The 15,172-nt window shown below is 43.4% G+C and overlaps 2 protein-coding genes across 2 annotated transcripts in view; both read right to left on the bottom strand.

Annotated features, from left to right (window-relative positions):
- Nucleotides 1-4,318, bottom strand: part of gucy1b1 (guanylate cyclase 1 soluble subunit beta 1) — a gene marked incomplete at its 5' end in the record, with an annotated part of 16,385 nt that extends 12,067 nt beyond the window's left edge. Inside the window, 7 exons of the mRNA XM_084465400.1 lie at nucleotides 398-514; nucleotides 954-1,184; nucleotides 2,119-2,316; nucleotides 2,517-2,635; nucleotides 2,981-3,081; nucleotides 3,781-3,854; nucleotides 4,271-4,318. Coding sequence (XP_084321526.1) covers nucleotides 398-514; nucleotides 954-1,184; nucleotides 2,119-2,316; nucleotides 2,517-2,635; nucleotides 2,981-3,081; nucleotides 3,781-3,854; nucleotides 4,271-4,318 — 888 coding nt within the window. The remainder of the gene's footprint in view (nucleotides 1-397; nucleotides 515-953; nucleotides 1,185-2,118; nucleotides 2,317-2,516; nucleotides 2,636-2,980; nucleotides 3,082-3,780; nucleotides 3,855-4,270) is intronic.
- A 1,770-nt stretch (nucleotides 4,319-6,088) lies between these two features.
- gucy1a1 (guanylate cyclase 1 soluble subunit alpha 1) lies at nucleotides 6,089-12,343 on the bottom strand (the record flags this gene model as incomplete). Its single annotated transcript, XM_084465399.1, has 8 exons — nucleotides 6,089-6,293; nucleotides 6,760-6,914; nucleotides 7,331-7,474; nucleotides 8,597-9,082; nucleotides 10,251-11,017; nucleotides 11,147-11,223; nucleotides 11,740-11,807; nucleotides 12,104-12,343. The coding sequence occupies 8 exons, from the start codon at nucleotides 12,341-12,343 to the stop codon at nucleotides 6,089-6,091; spliced, it is 2,142 nt and encodes a 713-aa protein (XP_084321525.1).
- Nucleotides 12,344-15,172: the final 2,829 nt, after the last annotated feature.

Here is a 15,172-nt window from a genome sequence, read left to right as displayed (position 1 = left end):
CGCAATCATTATCATCTTCATCATCATCATCATCATCGTCATCATAGTCCTCATCACCACCCTGCCCATCATCGCCATCGTCGTCATCAAATTAATTTATAATAAAATATAAACAACTATTATCTTTATTATCGTTTATCATAATAAAACGGCATGGGATTTTTCGCGATAATCTGAAGAATTACAAAATGGATACATTTTCTTGTATACACTTTGTTCAAGGCAAGGCAAGGCAAGGCAACTTTATTTATATAGCACTTTTCATACACAAGGCAGACTCAGAGTGCTTCTACAGAGTTCACCTGTACATAGACCCACTGTAACAGGACAGAGTATCTGTCCTGTTCAGGGGCTGAATGAAGGGTTCCCTAGCTCATCTCCTCCTGTCTCTGTGTACCTTGCTCCGCAGGACGAACACGGTGTTGATATGGGACAGGATGCCGTGGAAGCTGAAGTCGATGTGCGGACGCACCAGGGAGAAGACCGACGGGAGGTTACAGGTCCCCGGCTGGAGCTGGAGAACACAGCACAGAACTGGCTCAGTCAGAACAGCAGAACCAGGTCATTAAGAACAGTAGAACCAGGTCAGAAAGAACAGCACAACCAGGTCAGTAAGACCAGTAGAACCAGGTCATTAAGAACAGCAGAACCAGGTCAGAAAGACCAGCGGAACCAGGTCATTAAAACCAGCAGAACCAGGTCGGTAAGACCAGTAGAACCGGGTCAGTTAGAAGAGCAGAACCGGGTCAGTAAAAAGAGCAGAACCAGGTCAGAAAGAACAGCAGAACCAGGTCAGTAAGAACAGTAGAACCAGGTCAGTAAGAACAGCAGAACCAGGTCAGTTAGAAGAGCAGAACCAGGTCAGTAAGAACAGTAGAACCAGGTCAGTTAGAAGAGCAGAACCATATTATTTAGAACACACAGTGTGTGTGTGCGTGTGCGGGGGGGTTCACCTGGGGCAGCACGCGGTAGATGGCGTTCCCGCACTGCGTGAGCACCAGGTCCTTGTCGAACATGAGGTGGAAGGGGAAGGCCTTGCAGAAGGTGTAGGGGCTGATGCGGGTCTCCTGGGTGCCGTTCTCCTCGAAACCGTCCAGGTCCTCGTAGAAGGCCTCCTCTTCCGAGTCCTTCTCCTCGATCAGGAACTTGATGTGGTCGCACTCCTCGCTCTTCTGCTGGATCACCTGGAGGACATTGTGGTTTTCAGGATGCAGCCTGAACCAGGGCTCATTTTCGCGGAGCAGCGACTTTTACGTGCAAATAACAGAATTATTTGGTCGGAATACGGATACGCCTTTTCAACCCTGTTGTTAAATCTGTGACCAATAATATAGTAGGGGAACTAGTGTTTGGAGTTTGAGAAAGGGATTATTATAAGCTTGTGTTGGTTTAGAGAGCAGATTCCCGCAAAATTGTATCTTACAGCCGAGGCAAAAGACTCGACAATACTGCATGTGGACAAATTACCAAAAAACAGTGAACCATTCTTTCATGACGAGTGTGAAAAACACGATGAACATAACATAGTACTGCTAGTGTTAAACAGGTGCTGTAACGTAACAAGTGTGTGTGCGTGTGTGTTTGTGCATGTGTGTGTGTGTATTTGTGTCATGCCGTCCAATGGGAGTACAGCAATAAGGCGCGGTGTCGCGGGGAGCGCGCTGTCTGCGCCCTGTTGCCGTAGCAACGGTGGGCAACAGCACCAGAGACTTGGGTGTCACATTCGGAACACCTGACGGTTCTTATTTTTTCCTGTTCTCTTTTTTTCTAGCGTTACACAAGTGATCTCATGGAGGCTCATTGTGCACACACACACGCACACACACACACACACGCACACGCACACGCACACGCACACACACACACACACACACACACACACACACACACACACATGCACAGAATGCAACCACAACCTTTTATGGCAGTATTACACAGCCATTTCAACAAAAAAGTGATGATGTTGGGCACATTCTGAATAACAAGGTTACAACAAAAGGTTGTGAAAGAATATGAAGCGTTCACCGCAAAGATGGGGGGTGGGGGTGGGGGGGTGGGGGTTTAGCTTTTCTTCAAAATAAAAGTGCAAAGAGAGCACCAAAACAGTGCATCACACACCTTCATCTCGATCTCAGTGCCATGGATCTGTTGGGCCACGGTCTTGATGATGCCGATCACGATGTCCTGCAGGCCCTCCCTCTCGGAGTAGTAGTGCAGGATCAGGTTGTTGCCTCGCTCCGCATCTGTGCAGCGGAACGACGGGGCCCTCATCCCGGGGTAGATGGTGCCCAGGTGGTCGTGAAGGGCGTCCAGATTCTGAGAAAATATATTTACAATTACAAACACAATGGTAAGCAGGAGATTGTTTTAGAAAATGGCAGATTTTGCATGGGCCTTTTTTCCCGATCCTGCAGATGGAAACCCTTGCAGGGAGTTTGTTCATTTGAATTCATGAGGTGAGGAATTTCCATGAGTTGACTTACGACCTGAAGCCCTCAAAATTGAGCCAGACTTACTTGGAGGAATTCGCGGACGTTGGACCCCAACACTCGCAGGATGGTGTCGTATCCCGATTCCTGGCAAAACTCGAAAAACATCTTCCCAAACATCTGTAAAATGTCCCCCGCGTCAATTTCTGGAATATGATATGATATGAAACAGTTAGCTGTTGGTCCATATGAACACATTTGTTCTAAATAGTAAAAATCTAAAATATTTAGCAGAATGTACATTTTTCAAATATGCCTACGTGAAAATGTATGAGATAGTCCTACCTGTCACTAAGGGGCGGGTAGGAGATAGGAGGCATTTTGTAAAAGGACGTTTACAGTTAAGGCTAGTTCATAAATTCTGTGTGTATACGGTCCACAAATGAACAGAACCATGTGCTCATCCGCACGACCAGTACATTTCATACTGATTCGTAAGGTGCTGTGTATACTAGTAATAAAAAACAACAAAGCCTCAACACATCACTTACTGAGGACTTTACTGGCAGCTGCCACTAGATCGTAGGTTTTTGCGTCATCGTATATAATTCTCACTAGGAACTGGCCCTCCACATCCAGCTGGGCCTCTCGCCTGCAACAAACAGACATATTTCAATCTGAATCATGGATCTCTGTTGACACCAACTGTTGGAAGAGATGACAGTTGATAAGATGGAATATAGATATGCTTCTACAGTGTAGCTGGGAACGTGTGCTCCTGAGTGGAAACAGCTGAACAAAAAACCCAAAAGGCTTTTTGAAAATGATTACGTGTCAAATCTGCACATTCTGTAATTGTTAGCAAAGCTCAAAATAGGCTACACGTAGCCACAAAATGTATTAGTTATGGTTTATGGATATAATAGGGAAGAGATGATGAAAAAGAAAAAATATTTGAGGGGAAAAAAAGCTTTTCTTTAAAGACTGGGTGAGTTCCCAGGAGCCTAACAGACCACATTTAAACTTTTAACTGTCACAAAGCCAAATATTTGAGTCTGCTGAAATAAATACACAGTGAATGATGGCAGGGCATTTCTCTTGCATGCTAGTAAATTTTGCACTGAAAAACCTTAGAACGTTTTTTAGTGAGGATTCTTAAATAAAACCACGTTTATTTCCCATTTTAGCCTATTTCTTGGAGTTTATTGAACATAGTACATTTCTAATTCTGTTTATTGGGGTAAGCCTGTTTGCTCAACATATTTGAGGAAAAAGTTTGATGGCTTTGACCCATAGTTTAGCAATCGTTTCGAGTTGTACCAAGAAAAGCAACATGGACTCAGAAACTCACTTGATATCTTCCCAAATCCCCGGACCATAGTTCCTCAGTACGAGCAGCTCCAACGCGTGGTTTACAAAGCCATACTGAAATGTAAATAACAATGAATAACGCAGAGCAAAAACTGAAAATGAAAATGTATATTTACTCTTATATCCTCTTCGCTGCTAAGGTGCATGATGCTCTGACATCAATATATACTTCCACGACCCTAATATTAATTGTCAACAGACATGTATGCATTCATATCAAAATCAGTAGCCTATACCATAACATCATATCATATTATATATAACCAAATAGTGGTCCCTGAGTCTGAGCAGGAAACGTCAAACGAAAATAGACCGCATCCCCATCGTCCGACGTCCGCAAATACACTTGAAGTATAATAGCTTGTGGACGACGTAAAAACACGATGCACGTACCATTATATAGGCTGCTCTTCGTTCTTTAGTTTTATATTTTGGGATGTGACTGTCGTATTTTATAAAACCCTCATCACTTGTTCTGGATGCTGCTGCGTCGCGGAGCGTCCATTCCTTTTTTCCATTGCCAGCTCCGACTCTTACGTCGTCCAATAGGAGGTCAGGACGCGGTGACGCATGATAATAGAGACCACTGAAAGCGGGTTGAGGGCTGAACCACTGATGTTGATAATCCAGAGGTCCTCACCAGACCAGAGATGTCTAGAGAGCGTGTGACCCTGGCAAGGCGTAGTGATCTTCTTTAGAAAGATATACAAATGAGTACCCATACCCCAGTGTGATACATGTGATGTTTATATATATATATATATATATATATATATATATATATATGTATGTATATATATATTTTAATTATTACTACATATATATATATATATATATATATATATATATATATATATACCCGATCTATATATCCAGTACATTTATATAATACAATACATAATTGGTATAGCAGTTATACTACCACTACTACTACTACCACTACTACTACTACTACTAGTACTACTACTATTAGGTGCTTCTACTACCACTATTACAAGTAGTGGTAGTAGAAGCACATAATAATAATAACAATATTAATTATTATTATCATTATCATAATTATACTTATCGTATTGAAAGTTAGTAAAACCCAGTTAACCAGTAAAGCAATGATTGCCATTGTCTCTTAACATAAAGTGAATTTAAAAAGAGTGCACAACTCCAAGTATTGTCATTGTATTATTTATTGTGCTTTGATTACATTACAAACTATAATAATATTAATACTTTAAATTCCATACACGTGTTATAACATTCATTGTTTTCTTCTGTGTGGTTGTTGTATGTTTAAGGAAAATGTGCAATTACACAAATACAAAAACACACTAGGAAACATACATATATATATACATATATATATATATATATATATATATATATATATATATATATATATATATATATATATATATATATATATATATATTGTGCCTAGTGTGTGTATTTTGGAATGATTTGGATCTTTTAAACATGAGTTTAAGAATGCATACTGTGCTGTAAAAATAACAAAAACGTTGTAAAACATATACTTGACATTTATACATATGTATCACAAGCGTTATTGTACACAATGCATTAGCCTTATCCCTAGCTATGAAGAATAGAAAATGCACATATACAGTAATACAAAGAGGAAGGGGTGTGTTTGTCCCATGCTACAGCTGACATTTCCCATAAGGCACCTTGAGTTTATCTGTTCTGCGTCAACTTGCAGAGGAAATGAGACGTGAATACTGGAATGTAATGGTCATAGGTGAACCCCTAAATCTATCCAAATGTTCACTTTCACAGGAAATGTAGTTATTATATTTCCTGGTCCTCTATATTTAGAGTTTAGTTCTGGATTCTTTAGGGATTTTGTGACATCACAATATTTGACACATGTTCATTTTAAATAGATGCATGTCAAATGACAAAATACGACACTTGACCTGCTTTTTGGCACTTCATATTCATGGTTCACTATGTTAAGGAATGAAAATAACCTCAAGATATTCTTCTGAATGGCAGCCATGATGATGATTACAAAGAAGTCGTGTTTCATTTTCAATTCTCTCTCTGTGTGTCTCCCTCTAGCTCTCTCTCTCTCTCTCTCTCTCTCTCTCTCTCTCTGTCTCTCTCTCTCTCTCACTACAAGGACTGTACAGTTCTACAAGTTATTAAAATAACAAACTTATACTGATGCTTTAAAATATAAACACCATCGTCTTATTGGTAGCTACAAAACAAAACTGAAAACACATACTCGGAATTCATTAATAGTAAATTTGCTAGTTTTAGTTTCAGTTTCAGTTTGTAGTGGTGGTGGTGGTGGTGGTGGTGGTGTTGTGCTCCAGCTCTTTCTGCAGACAGTCATTCATAGAATCACCGCCGGGGATATTATCAGAGGGCTCCAGAAAGTAACAAACACCAGGGATATCGTCTGGAAAATTGGCCGGAAGCTCCTGTCGGCTCCTTGGAATGAAGACAAACCCCTGGCAGTCTTTCAGCAGTCTAGGACAGAGAGCAGGAAAATAAAGCATCTATCATCAACGGAGGAAACCAGGAAACATTGTGAGGTTCTGCTTCACAGATCCGCTGGGAATGAGAGGGACTTGCGATAAAGAACATGAGCATGTACAAGACCACTTGAATGTGACGTGTGTATTCAAGAAGGGTTGGCATTCTTGCTTGTATTAAGTTCCATTTTATGAAATGTTCTCATGTTGTAATGGTACAGCGACACTCTGAACAGAATCAAAGACACAATGCAATGGTAATGGTTTAACTTGGAACGTGAAAAAGCTTTATAGCGTGAGTAAATCATTTTTTATCCTTTGTTTATAAAGAGTTTAATAATGTGTTCAGTGTTATTAAATCACTGTATTAATGAGTAAGTAAACGGAGCACCTCGTTACAGTTAGAGCAATCTATTGGATACCTCGGGTCCTGTGTTTTTCAGAGGGGTCGATCCACTCACCCGTAAGTAGTGGGGCTGACATTGATTTTACTCGGTTGGCTACCAGATTCAAACTTGTTGGCCAACGTGACGTTGTTGCCGAACAGACAATAGCGTGGCATCTTGACCCCTACCACGCCGGCCAGCACCGACCCAGTGTGTAGGCCGATACGCATCTGGAACACACAGAAAGTTCCAACCAATCAGAACTCTGAACTGTAGAGTTCAAATAAGAATTCCAGAGTACAAACCAGAACTCTGAATTCAAATCAAAACCCTCATTTCAAATCAGAACTCGATACATGTACTTCTTGAAATAAGGGGGTTACATAAGGGGTCATGCTTGTTTTCACTTTCAATTTCCCAATGCATTCCGAATGGCACACCTGCCATAGTTCAATGACTTTAAACATTTTGTTGCATACCACTATTTCAGTACAAAATAATAAATACAACTTCCAACATGATGGTTCTTTTTTTTTATTCAGCTTCTGGAAATGTTGCTTTTAAAAAAACACTTTATTCTCTATTACGTGCATAAGCCAACTGAGTTTAACGATGAGTAGCAAAATTTGTGTTGTATGTTCCTCACCTGAATGGTATCTCCCGTGGGAGTCCTAACGTCGTTGGATAGTTCCATCATCTTCAACGCCATGTGTGCTATTTGGAACGCGTGCGTCTTGCTTTCCTTGTGCAAGCCACCTGCTACACAGTAAGCATCGCCAATAGTCTCTACCTAAACAGTACAAGGAAAAATGGCTCTATGAAACAGGCATGAATCCTATTAGGTACAACGGTTACTTAACAGTAGCTTATATGATAGTGAATAGGAATGGCATAATGCTTATCAAAGCAAATGCTGTTTTGGCCATTAGCTAAATATATATATATGTATACATATATATATTTATACTGTAAATATATACACACGACCCACTATGAATCAAAAGACAACCTTTTACATTGCGGTAGAAATTAAGGAGACAAAAACTCTAAACAACAAGAGGGACCGGATGTAATAGCTGTTTCCTCCCTGGGCCATGAAGAAGGGTTGACTTCTAAATCCTAGATGGAAAAAGACACTATATACATAACTCAAGTGCTGTGCCGTGGTAAAAAAAGAAGAAGGTAGCTATTTTTAGCTACATATGGACATGAAACAGGGTCCTAAAGGAGACCCTAACTTCCTGGTGTTTTGTGAGACATTTGTCAAACACGCTACTCTCTGTGTAATGCGTCCATGACACTCTGATTACACTAGCCAAACTCCTCGTGGATTGAGAGCAGTTGGCTCCAGTCGTGCTAGTTATGAGCAACAGGCTAGCTCTGTCCTCAAGACACATTGAAGCGCTCTGCCATTTTGTTTACGCTCCGGAATATGTGATGTGAGAACCGGACTGAGGTCATGTGTTCTTAGGTGAGATGGAAGGTGATTATCTCATCCTTGTCTCGTCAAAAGTAGGATTTAGGTTTTAGGAGGTTTTTAGTTCACAAACTGATGTCCATTGTAGTTTCAAAATGATTGCGTTAGCTACTGAAGAAATACAACTGTAAGAAGAGTAAACTAACTAGTTAACTAGTATCAAAATAGTAAAACATTATATAGGCCTTTGAAATTAGGGTTTGTTTATACATTGTGATTCCCATAAATGTGCAGTGTTTACACTATCAATTACATTTTAAAGTATATAGTAATTATTACGTTATATTCACCAATTCATCAAATATATAAGCCTACACGCAATTAGCGACAAATTAATCTGGAAATGGATTCATTTTTAAGAATACATTTCAACATTTGAAAAAGAAATGACAAAGTTCATCAACGAGCTGGCCTGGTTCAGTTCCCGGGGCGTACCTTGTACACGTCCAGCTCCCCACACTGGTGGTCGAAGCGGGTGTAGAGCTCGTTCAGCATGGTCACCACCTGCATGGGCGTGCACCGCGAGCACACGGCCGTGAAGCCCACGATGTCGGAGAACAGCATGGTGACGCGGTCAAACTTCTTGGCCTGCACCGTGTGGCCCTGCCACAGCTCCTGGGCCACAGTGCCCGGGAAGATGGTGAACAGGAGGTCCACCGTCCTCTTCTTCTCCTCCTCCAGGGCCTGGTGGGCGTGCTCCAGCGCCGTCTTGGCCTTACCCAGGCGCTTCTTCAGGCCGTCCTGGGCCTTGGCCTGCTCCCCGACCAGCACCACGTCGCGCAGCGCGTTGTGGATGGGGATGTCGGAGAGGTACAGGCCGCGGCCCGTCAGCTCCTCCAGCTTGTCCACGCACGGGGAACCCAGGAAGAGCACGGCGTTGGACTCGGACACGAAGATCATCTGGCCCTTCAGGTTCATCGGCTGGCAGGAGAGGGAAGGGGAGAAGAGGGCGATGGTCGAGGTGTTAAACCTTTTAGAATGTTTTCAAGGGATCAATATGTTGAATGTTTCCACTCCATTCACCTCATTCTGTCACAGTAGAACCGGCGATGGGCGACATCGACAAGACAAGACAGACAGAGAAACACACACTTTTTTTCACCATCCAAGGTAAACAATGGCGGCTATTAGATTACTATCCATATTCAAGTAGTCATTGCCTTGAAGTGCTGTATGGTGTTCTCGGCTTGTATGGCAGGTGAAAGAACAGCAACTGATGTTTGGTTTTGTTTATCAAATATTAGATGTCATATTATGACTATCAAATTGCTGATATGATTGGTGTAGACTTTAATGCCTATGGTGAACCCAACAATTTTGAAAATGGAGGTCAACTATCCCATTCAAATATGTTCATCCTCAAATGATCCTACTTTATCACATCTCATCCACCATTGTGTATAAACCCACTAGCTTGATGCACAGCAGCCAGAATGCTCGCCACATACTGGCTGTCACTGTGAATAGGTGAAAAGTGAGACTATCCATTTAGAGAGCAGGGTATGATTATGTGGCCATGTTGGTATAAGAGCCAGGCTGGGATTTTGGCTACGACACCAAAGTTAGCACCACTACTCCACTGAGTGCCATGAGACCCTTAGCAAGGAGACAGAACCTCATCTTAACATCTCATCTGAATGTCCCCATCTCTGTCCTGGGGTGTTGGGGACATTAGACAGGCCAGAGGGATGAGCGACCCTTACTGGCCCTCCAACACCTCTACCAGCACCAACTGGTCTCCCCTCCAAGGATGGACCAGGGCGAGCCCTGCTTAACTTCCAGAGAAGCAGGCAGGGTAGCCATGGTGCTGTACAACAACTCTGGGCTGATATACAGCTCAATATAAACAGATGAGCATCGCCGTGCCTTTGATGGAAGACAGGGGTAGACATTTGCCCCTGGGAACTCCTCTGGAAGGGGGAGGGGTAGTGTTGATATTTCACTCTGGGCTATGAGTTGGGAATGGGGGGAGGGGGGGGGGGTGCGGGTTGGGGATAGCATGTAGGCTAATGAATTGCCTAAGCAGCCTTAGCTATTCATCCAGCTGCTGCTGCCCTACTGGGGCGCCTGGTCTGCGGTGCCGCCCTACCTTCCCCGTGCCGTCGGCACTGCAGCCGTCCGTGTGCCTGATCCGGATGATGAACTGCGTGTTCAGCATTGTCAGGATGCCCTGGAAGGAGCACCGGATCTGGGGTGACACGATGCAGAAGTGCTCGTGGAAGGAGCTGACCCTCCTCAGCGGGCCCTCCTTGCGGGAGAGCCTCTTGCGGAGGCCGTGTCCGATCTGCAGCAGCAGCAGGTCCTGGTCCAGCAGCAGGTGGAAGGGGAAGGTGGTGCAGAACAGGGAGCTGGGGAAGGTGCCGGCCGAGGTGGCCCGCAGGGGGCTGGGGCTGAGGCTCCGGGTGTCCTTCACCACCACCGTGTAGCGCAGGCTGTGCTGGGGGCTGGCCTGCAGGATGCAGTCCTTGCCGGCCCCCGCCGAGTCCGTGAGCACCACCTCCACGCCGGTGTGGTACAGCACCCTGGCGGCCGCCCGGATCACGCCGGGGAAGAAGAGCTCCGTGATGGGCTGGGGGTTGAAGTAGTAGACGGTGAGCAGGCCCGGGTCCTTGTCCAGGCACAGCACCGAGGGTTCGTGGCGAGCCGAGCCCCCCGGGCCGGCGGTGGCGGTGGCGGCGTCGGAGTCGGAGCGCGACCGCTGCGCCCCGCTGCTGCTCTGTTTCAGCAGGACGTTGAAGCTGTTGAGGAAGTCGTGGAGGGCGCCGCCGACCACCCGCAGCACGTGGCCGTCCTCCTCGTAGCACATCCGGAAGAGCTCCTCCCCCAACGCCTCTCGCACAGCCTCCATTTGGATCCCTGGACCGCCGAGCCCCCCCGGGGGGTCACAAGGCACAGGTCAGGGATGGCCAGGTCAGGGGTCAACCTTCACGTAGAGCTGAGTGTGCGTGTATGGGGGATGTGTGTATGGAGGCGCATGCTGCTTACCTGTTTTGGAGGAGTACTCCGTCATTATGTGTAGTAGATGTTCTGGTTTGTCACAAGAGCATGGGCATGATTCTAGGCTGAAGGGACAAATACAAGCAGTTCATTTTAAAGGTCCCATGACAAGCCACCAGGTGCGGTGTGATTAGCCGTTACAAGCCGTTTTGGAAATCTGCCTCTTAAGACATCACAGGTGTGCGTGTCCACCTAGATGTGTGACGGATAGATGAGCAACGTTTGCTACAGTCCACTGGGCTGCTAGACTGATCTATCCAGCACACATCTAGATGGACACGCTCACTTTCTGCCCCTTATGATGTCATAAGGGGCAGATTTCCAAAACGGCTTGTAACGGCTAATCACACCACACCTGGTGGCATGTTATGGGACCTTTAAGAAAGGAATGATGGAAGGGAAAAGGCTTGTCATGTCCAAGTCAGTCAAAGTCGATATTTGAGGGTTTTTTTTTATGTGAAATATTGTTTACACAATAAGTATGTCACTGTGATGCTATTAGGCATACGGAGCAGTAGGTCTAATGCATAAATAAAAGCTCAGTATTACCAAGAAAGACATCATTCTTCCATTTGTCTTACCTTTCGTTGTCTCTCGTGCTTATTTTAGGATTCACTATTCGATCGAGAGCAGTGTGCAGTCTTTGAAACTGTTGAAAGTATTAGGCAAGTTAGAGGCCTACAGCTTTTTTATTTTAATACAAAAAACATTTAATCAAAAACAAAAACAGGCATTTGAAAACGAAACGTTTAGTAATTTAGCCATCACCCAGGACTACAGTCCATTTATTTATAAATGTGGGCTGAAACACGAGAATGTTGCCTACCAAATTCTTGCATAATAAATCTGCAATATCTAATATTTTGTCAGCCGTTGTATAACACGTTCTTACATAAGTAGCATGTTAATTATGGTGAATTGATGATCATTGTATTTCAGACTGACCTCGGGATTAGCCAGTTTTCTGATGCTCTCTCCAAGTGAATGAAGGTTAACTTTCAATCTGGATAGTCTCTGTGGGGGTAGACCTTCGCCGCTTTTCTCTGGCACATCCTTAGAAATAGGCAATATATCCGCGGCGTCACTGGAGCGATCCTCAAAGTCCCCAGACTCACTCTTCTTGGCGAGGCTGGAGAATGGACACTCTCCAGAAATGTTCAGATCTTTCAGCTTCGTGCAAAACATCTTAACCCCTCGTATCTCTTTTTTCTTTAATCTCAGCTGGCAGATAATTATCTTCAGGCCACTGTGCTGCCGAAACGAAATTCCATCATTCTCTCTTCGGCGGTGTGGCCAAGCGATGCTCCGAGTCCCTGGCGCTCTGACTCCTGATTCAAATGACCAACGAAAAAATCTGTATTCATTCTAAAGTAAACGAGCATGTGGCGACAGTGAACTACCATCATGAAAAGCCAATGGGAACCTGGTGAAGAACCGGGTGGACCAATCGATGCGCAAGTAGGTTGGTAGAGGCTGACAACCTATCAGCTGCAGACTGAAATGCTTTTTTTTCTGGGGACTGTGCGCGTATTGCGCTGTCTGGTAACAAATTGGCCGCCAGCGTAAAAGCTTAAACTGCGATTACATGCGCGATTACAAATCTTGGTTAGTTTTATCCCGAGAACATACCCAACGGAATTAATTAAAATCTGTTACTCTGAATTTACACGAGAATATCATATCAGTAGCCTATAGTAAATGAAAAGGAAATCATTTCTCCAGCATGTGTTACATATTCAATTATATAATAATAATAATTAAATAATAATAACAACAATAATAATTAGTATTGTTATTAGTATTGTTATTATTCATATTATTATCATAATAATCATAATCATAACAATAATAATTATAAAGAAAACTTGGAGTTGGATTTAATAATACATTAAACATTTTATTTAAAAATAATTCAATAGCAATGTCTAACAACAGTAATGCACTTGAAGGTTTAAATAACGAAAAACTACTTACTTTTATAAACACATGCAGATATTGTGGTTTGCAGATACGTTGGAGGGTTGCTTCTGTAAGTCTGTTTTGTAGGTCCTTTATTGAGGGCCTAACACTATTTGGTAACAAAAAAAACACAAAATGTCGTCATTGAAATTATAAAATCAAAAAAATCGTGAAAGCATAGAAATCCTATCCACACTGCATGTTCAGATCTGCCTATGCTCTTAAATGGATATGAAAAGTGATACAGCACATTTAAACAACACTTATTTCTATGAGTCTTAATGAGTTTAAATTAGCCTTGGAAACCACAAGAAAACAAATGGAATGAGAACGCAAAATTAAAACACAAAGTTATGAAAACAAATCCTTCTGTGGTGTTATTGCAATCATTGGTAATTATTTGGAAATCATTTGTTATTATATGTTCCATGACGCCAATGTTTGATTGATATTGCTAATGTTGAGGTCATTAAGTTTTTTCTCCTCTTGTGGACTGATATATTTTGAGTTTGTAGATGAGTAGAGCCTTGGTGTTACTCAGACTAAACAATAACTTATATGAATCACGTCTAGTGCATTGTGACAAAGACATTGTGTCTCGCTGCAGAGGACAATGGGCCTATGAATGTTCACAGTGTTCCTAATGGTGATGTCAAGCAAATAAACCAAAACATTATCAAAAGCATTTACGGGGGACATCCACAGAATGTAGCTTGTTTTGCTTTGGTTCCTGCTTCTGGATTTGTACTTCACTTTAAGAGAGAGAGAGCGAGAGAGCGCGAGAGAGAGAGAGAGAGAGAGAGAGAGAGAGAGAGAGAGAGAGAGAGAGATGGCGAGAGAAAGAGAGAGAGAGAGAGAGAGAGAGAGAGAGAGAGAGAGAGAGAGAGAGAGAGAGGGATGGCGAGAGTGTGTGTGTGTGTATGTGTGTGTGTGTGTGTGTGTGTGTGTGTGTGTGAGAGAGAGATAAAAGCAAGTCTTTTAAAAGACATCTTAGAACTGGCAGAGAGTTGTTCTCCATCTGCTGTCCTGCCATCTTCCCTTCGGGGTGCAGACCCAATGAGGCAAGGGTCTAGCAGCCATGCGAATTGTTCACCTATGGGTGGCCATCTTGGTTCTAGATGTGAGCTGGGTGGGGGAACTGAATTCCGTATTCAGTTCCCTCCCCACCAAACTAACATTTAGAACCAACACAGAACCACGATGGCCGCTGGATAAGTGAAGCCCACGGCAGCCTGGATAACATGGAGGTGTCTGGTTCAGTCAGGACAGGTTTAGCTTCCATTCTGGATCGTTTGTAATGGTCTCTCAATAGGCCCCTGGGGAATGTTTGAGCAGAGTGGAACATGCTGACGAGTTTAATTGAATCTGTGGTCCCGTGTCGCTAATATCATGGCGTTTATACGGCCAGGGTCAGGAGGGTCCCCACTGCGTCAACCCTGCTGAGCTGGATGTACTTGTGGGGATACCGGTAAGAGGCCATGGATAAAATAGTAGACATGTATAATTTATAAGAAAACCTCCAAACTATGTCTGGAAGTGTAGTTCTCTCCAGGTCATAATAATGCCCATGTCTATGACAGGTATTACTTCAAACAGACACACACATATATATGCATATATATATATATATATATATATATACTGTATACAGTATATATAGGCCTATATATGTATAATCTCCTTCAGCCACAGCTGTTGGCTCTAAATATATCTAGAAGCTTTTATGCTGAATCACATAAAAGGCAACATTAATTCTCATACATTCTCATACTAAACCGATACCCCTTAATACATCAGAAGGTATAGAGTCCAATGGATACAGTTGATAGGGTGTTGTGGTGTGTTATTAACCTACATTGGTTACTGTACTGGGGGGGGGGGGTTCTGCAGTGTGCCAGGTCATCCTGCCTTGGTCAATCACGCATGATGGCACTGCACTGCCCTCAAGCAAAGCAGCGATGCGTTCCCTTCCCACACTGATGTCACACAGTTTAGTGCTTCATCCCTTTCGTGTGCAGATTGGTTTTCTCTCTCTCCCCCCACTGCCCCACCACA

Source organism: Micromesistius poutassou (genome assembly GCF_964030765.1).
Source record: "Micromesistius poutassou genome assembly, chromosome: 3".
Taxonomy (NCBI): domain Eukaryota; kingdom Metazoa; phylum Chordata; class Actinopteri; order Gadiformes; family Gadidae; genus Micromesistius; species Micromesistius poutassou.
This window is presented reverse-complemented; position numbering and strand designations above follow the sequence as displayed.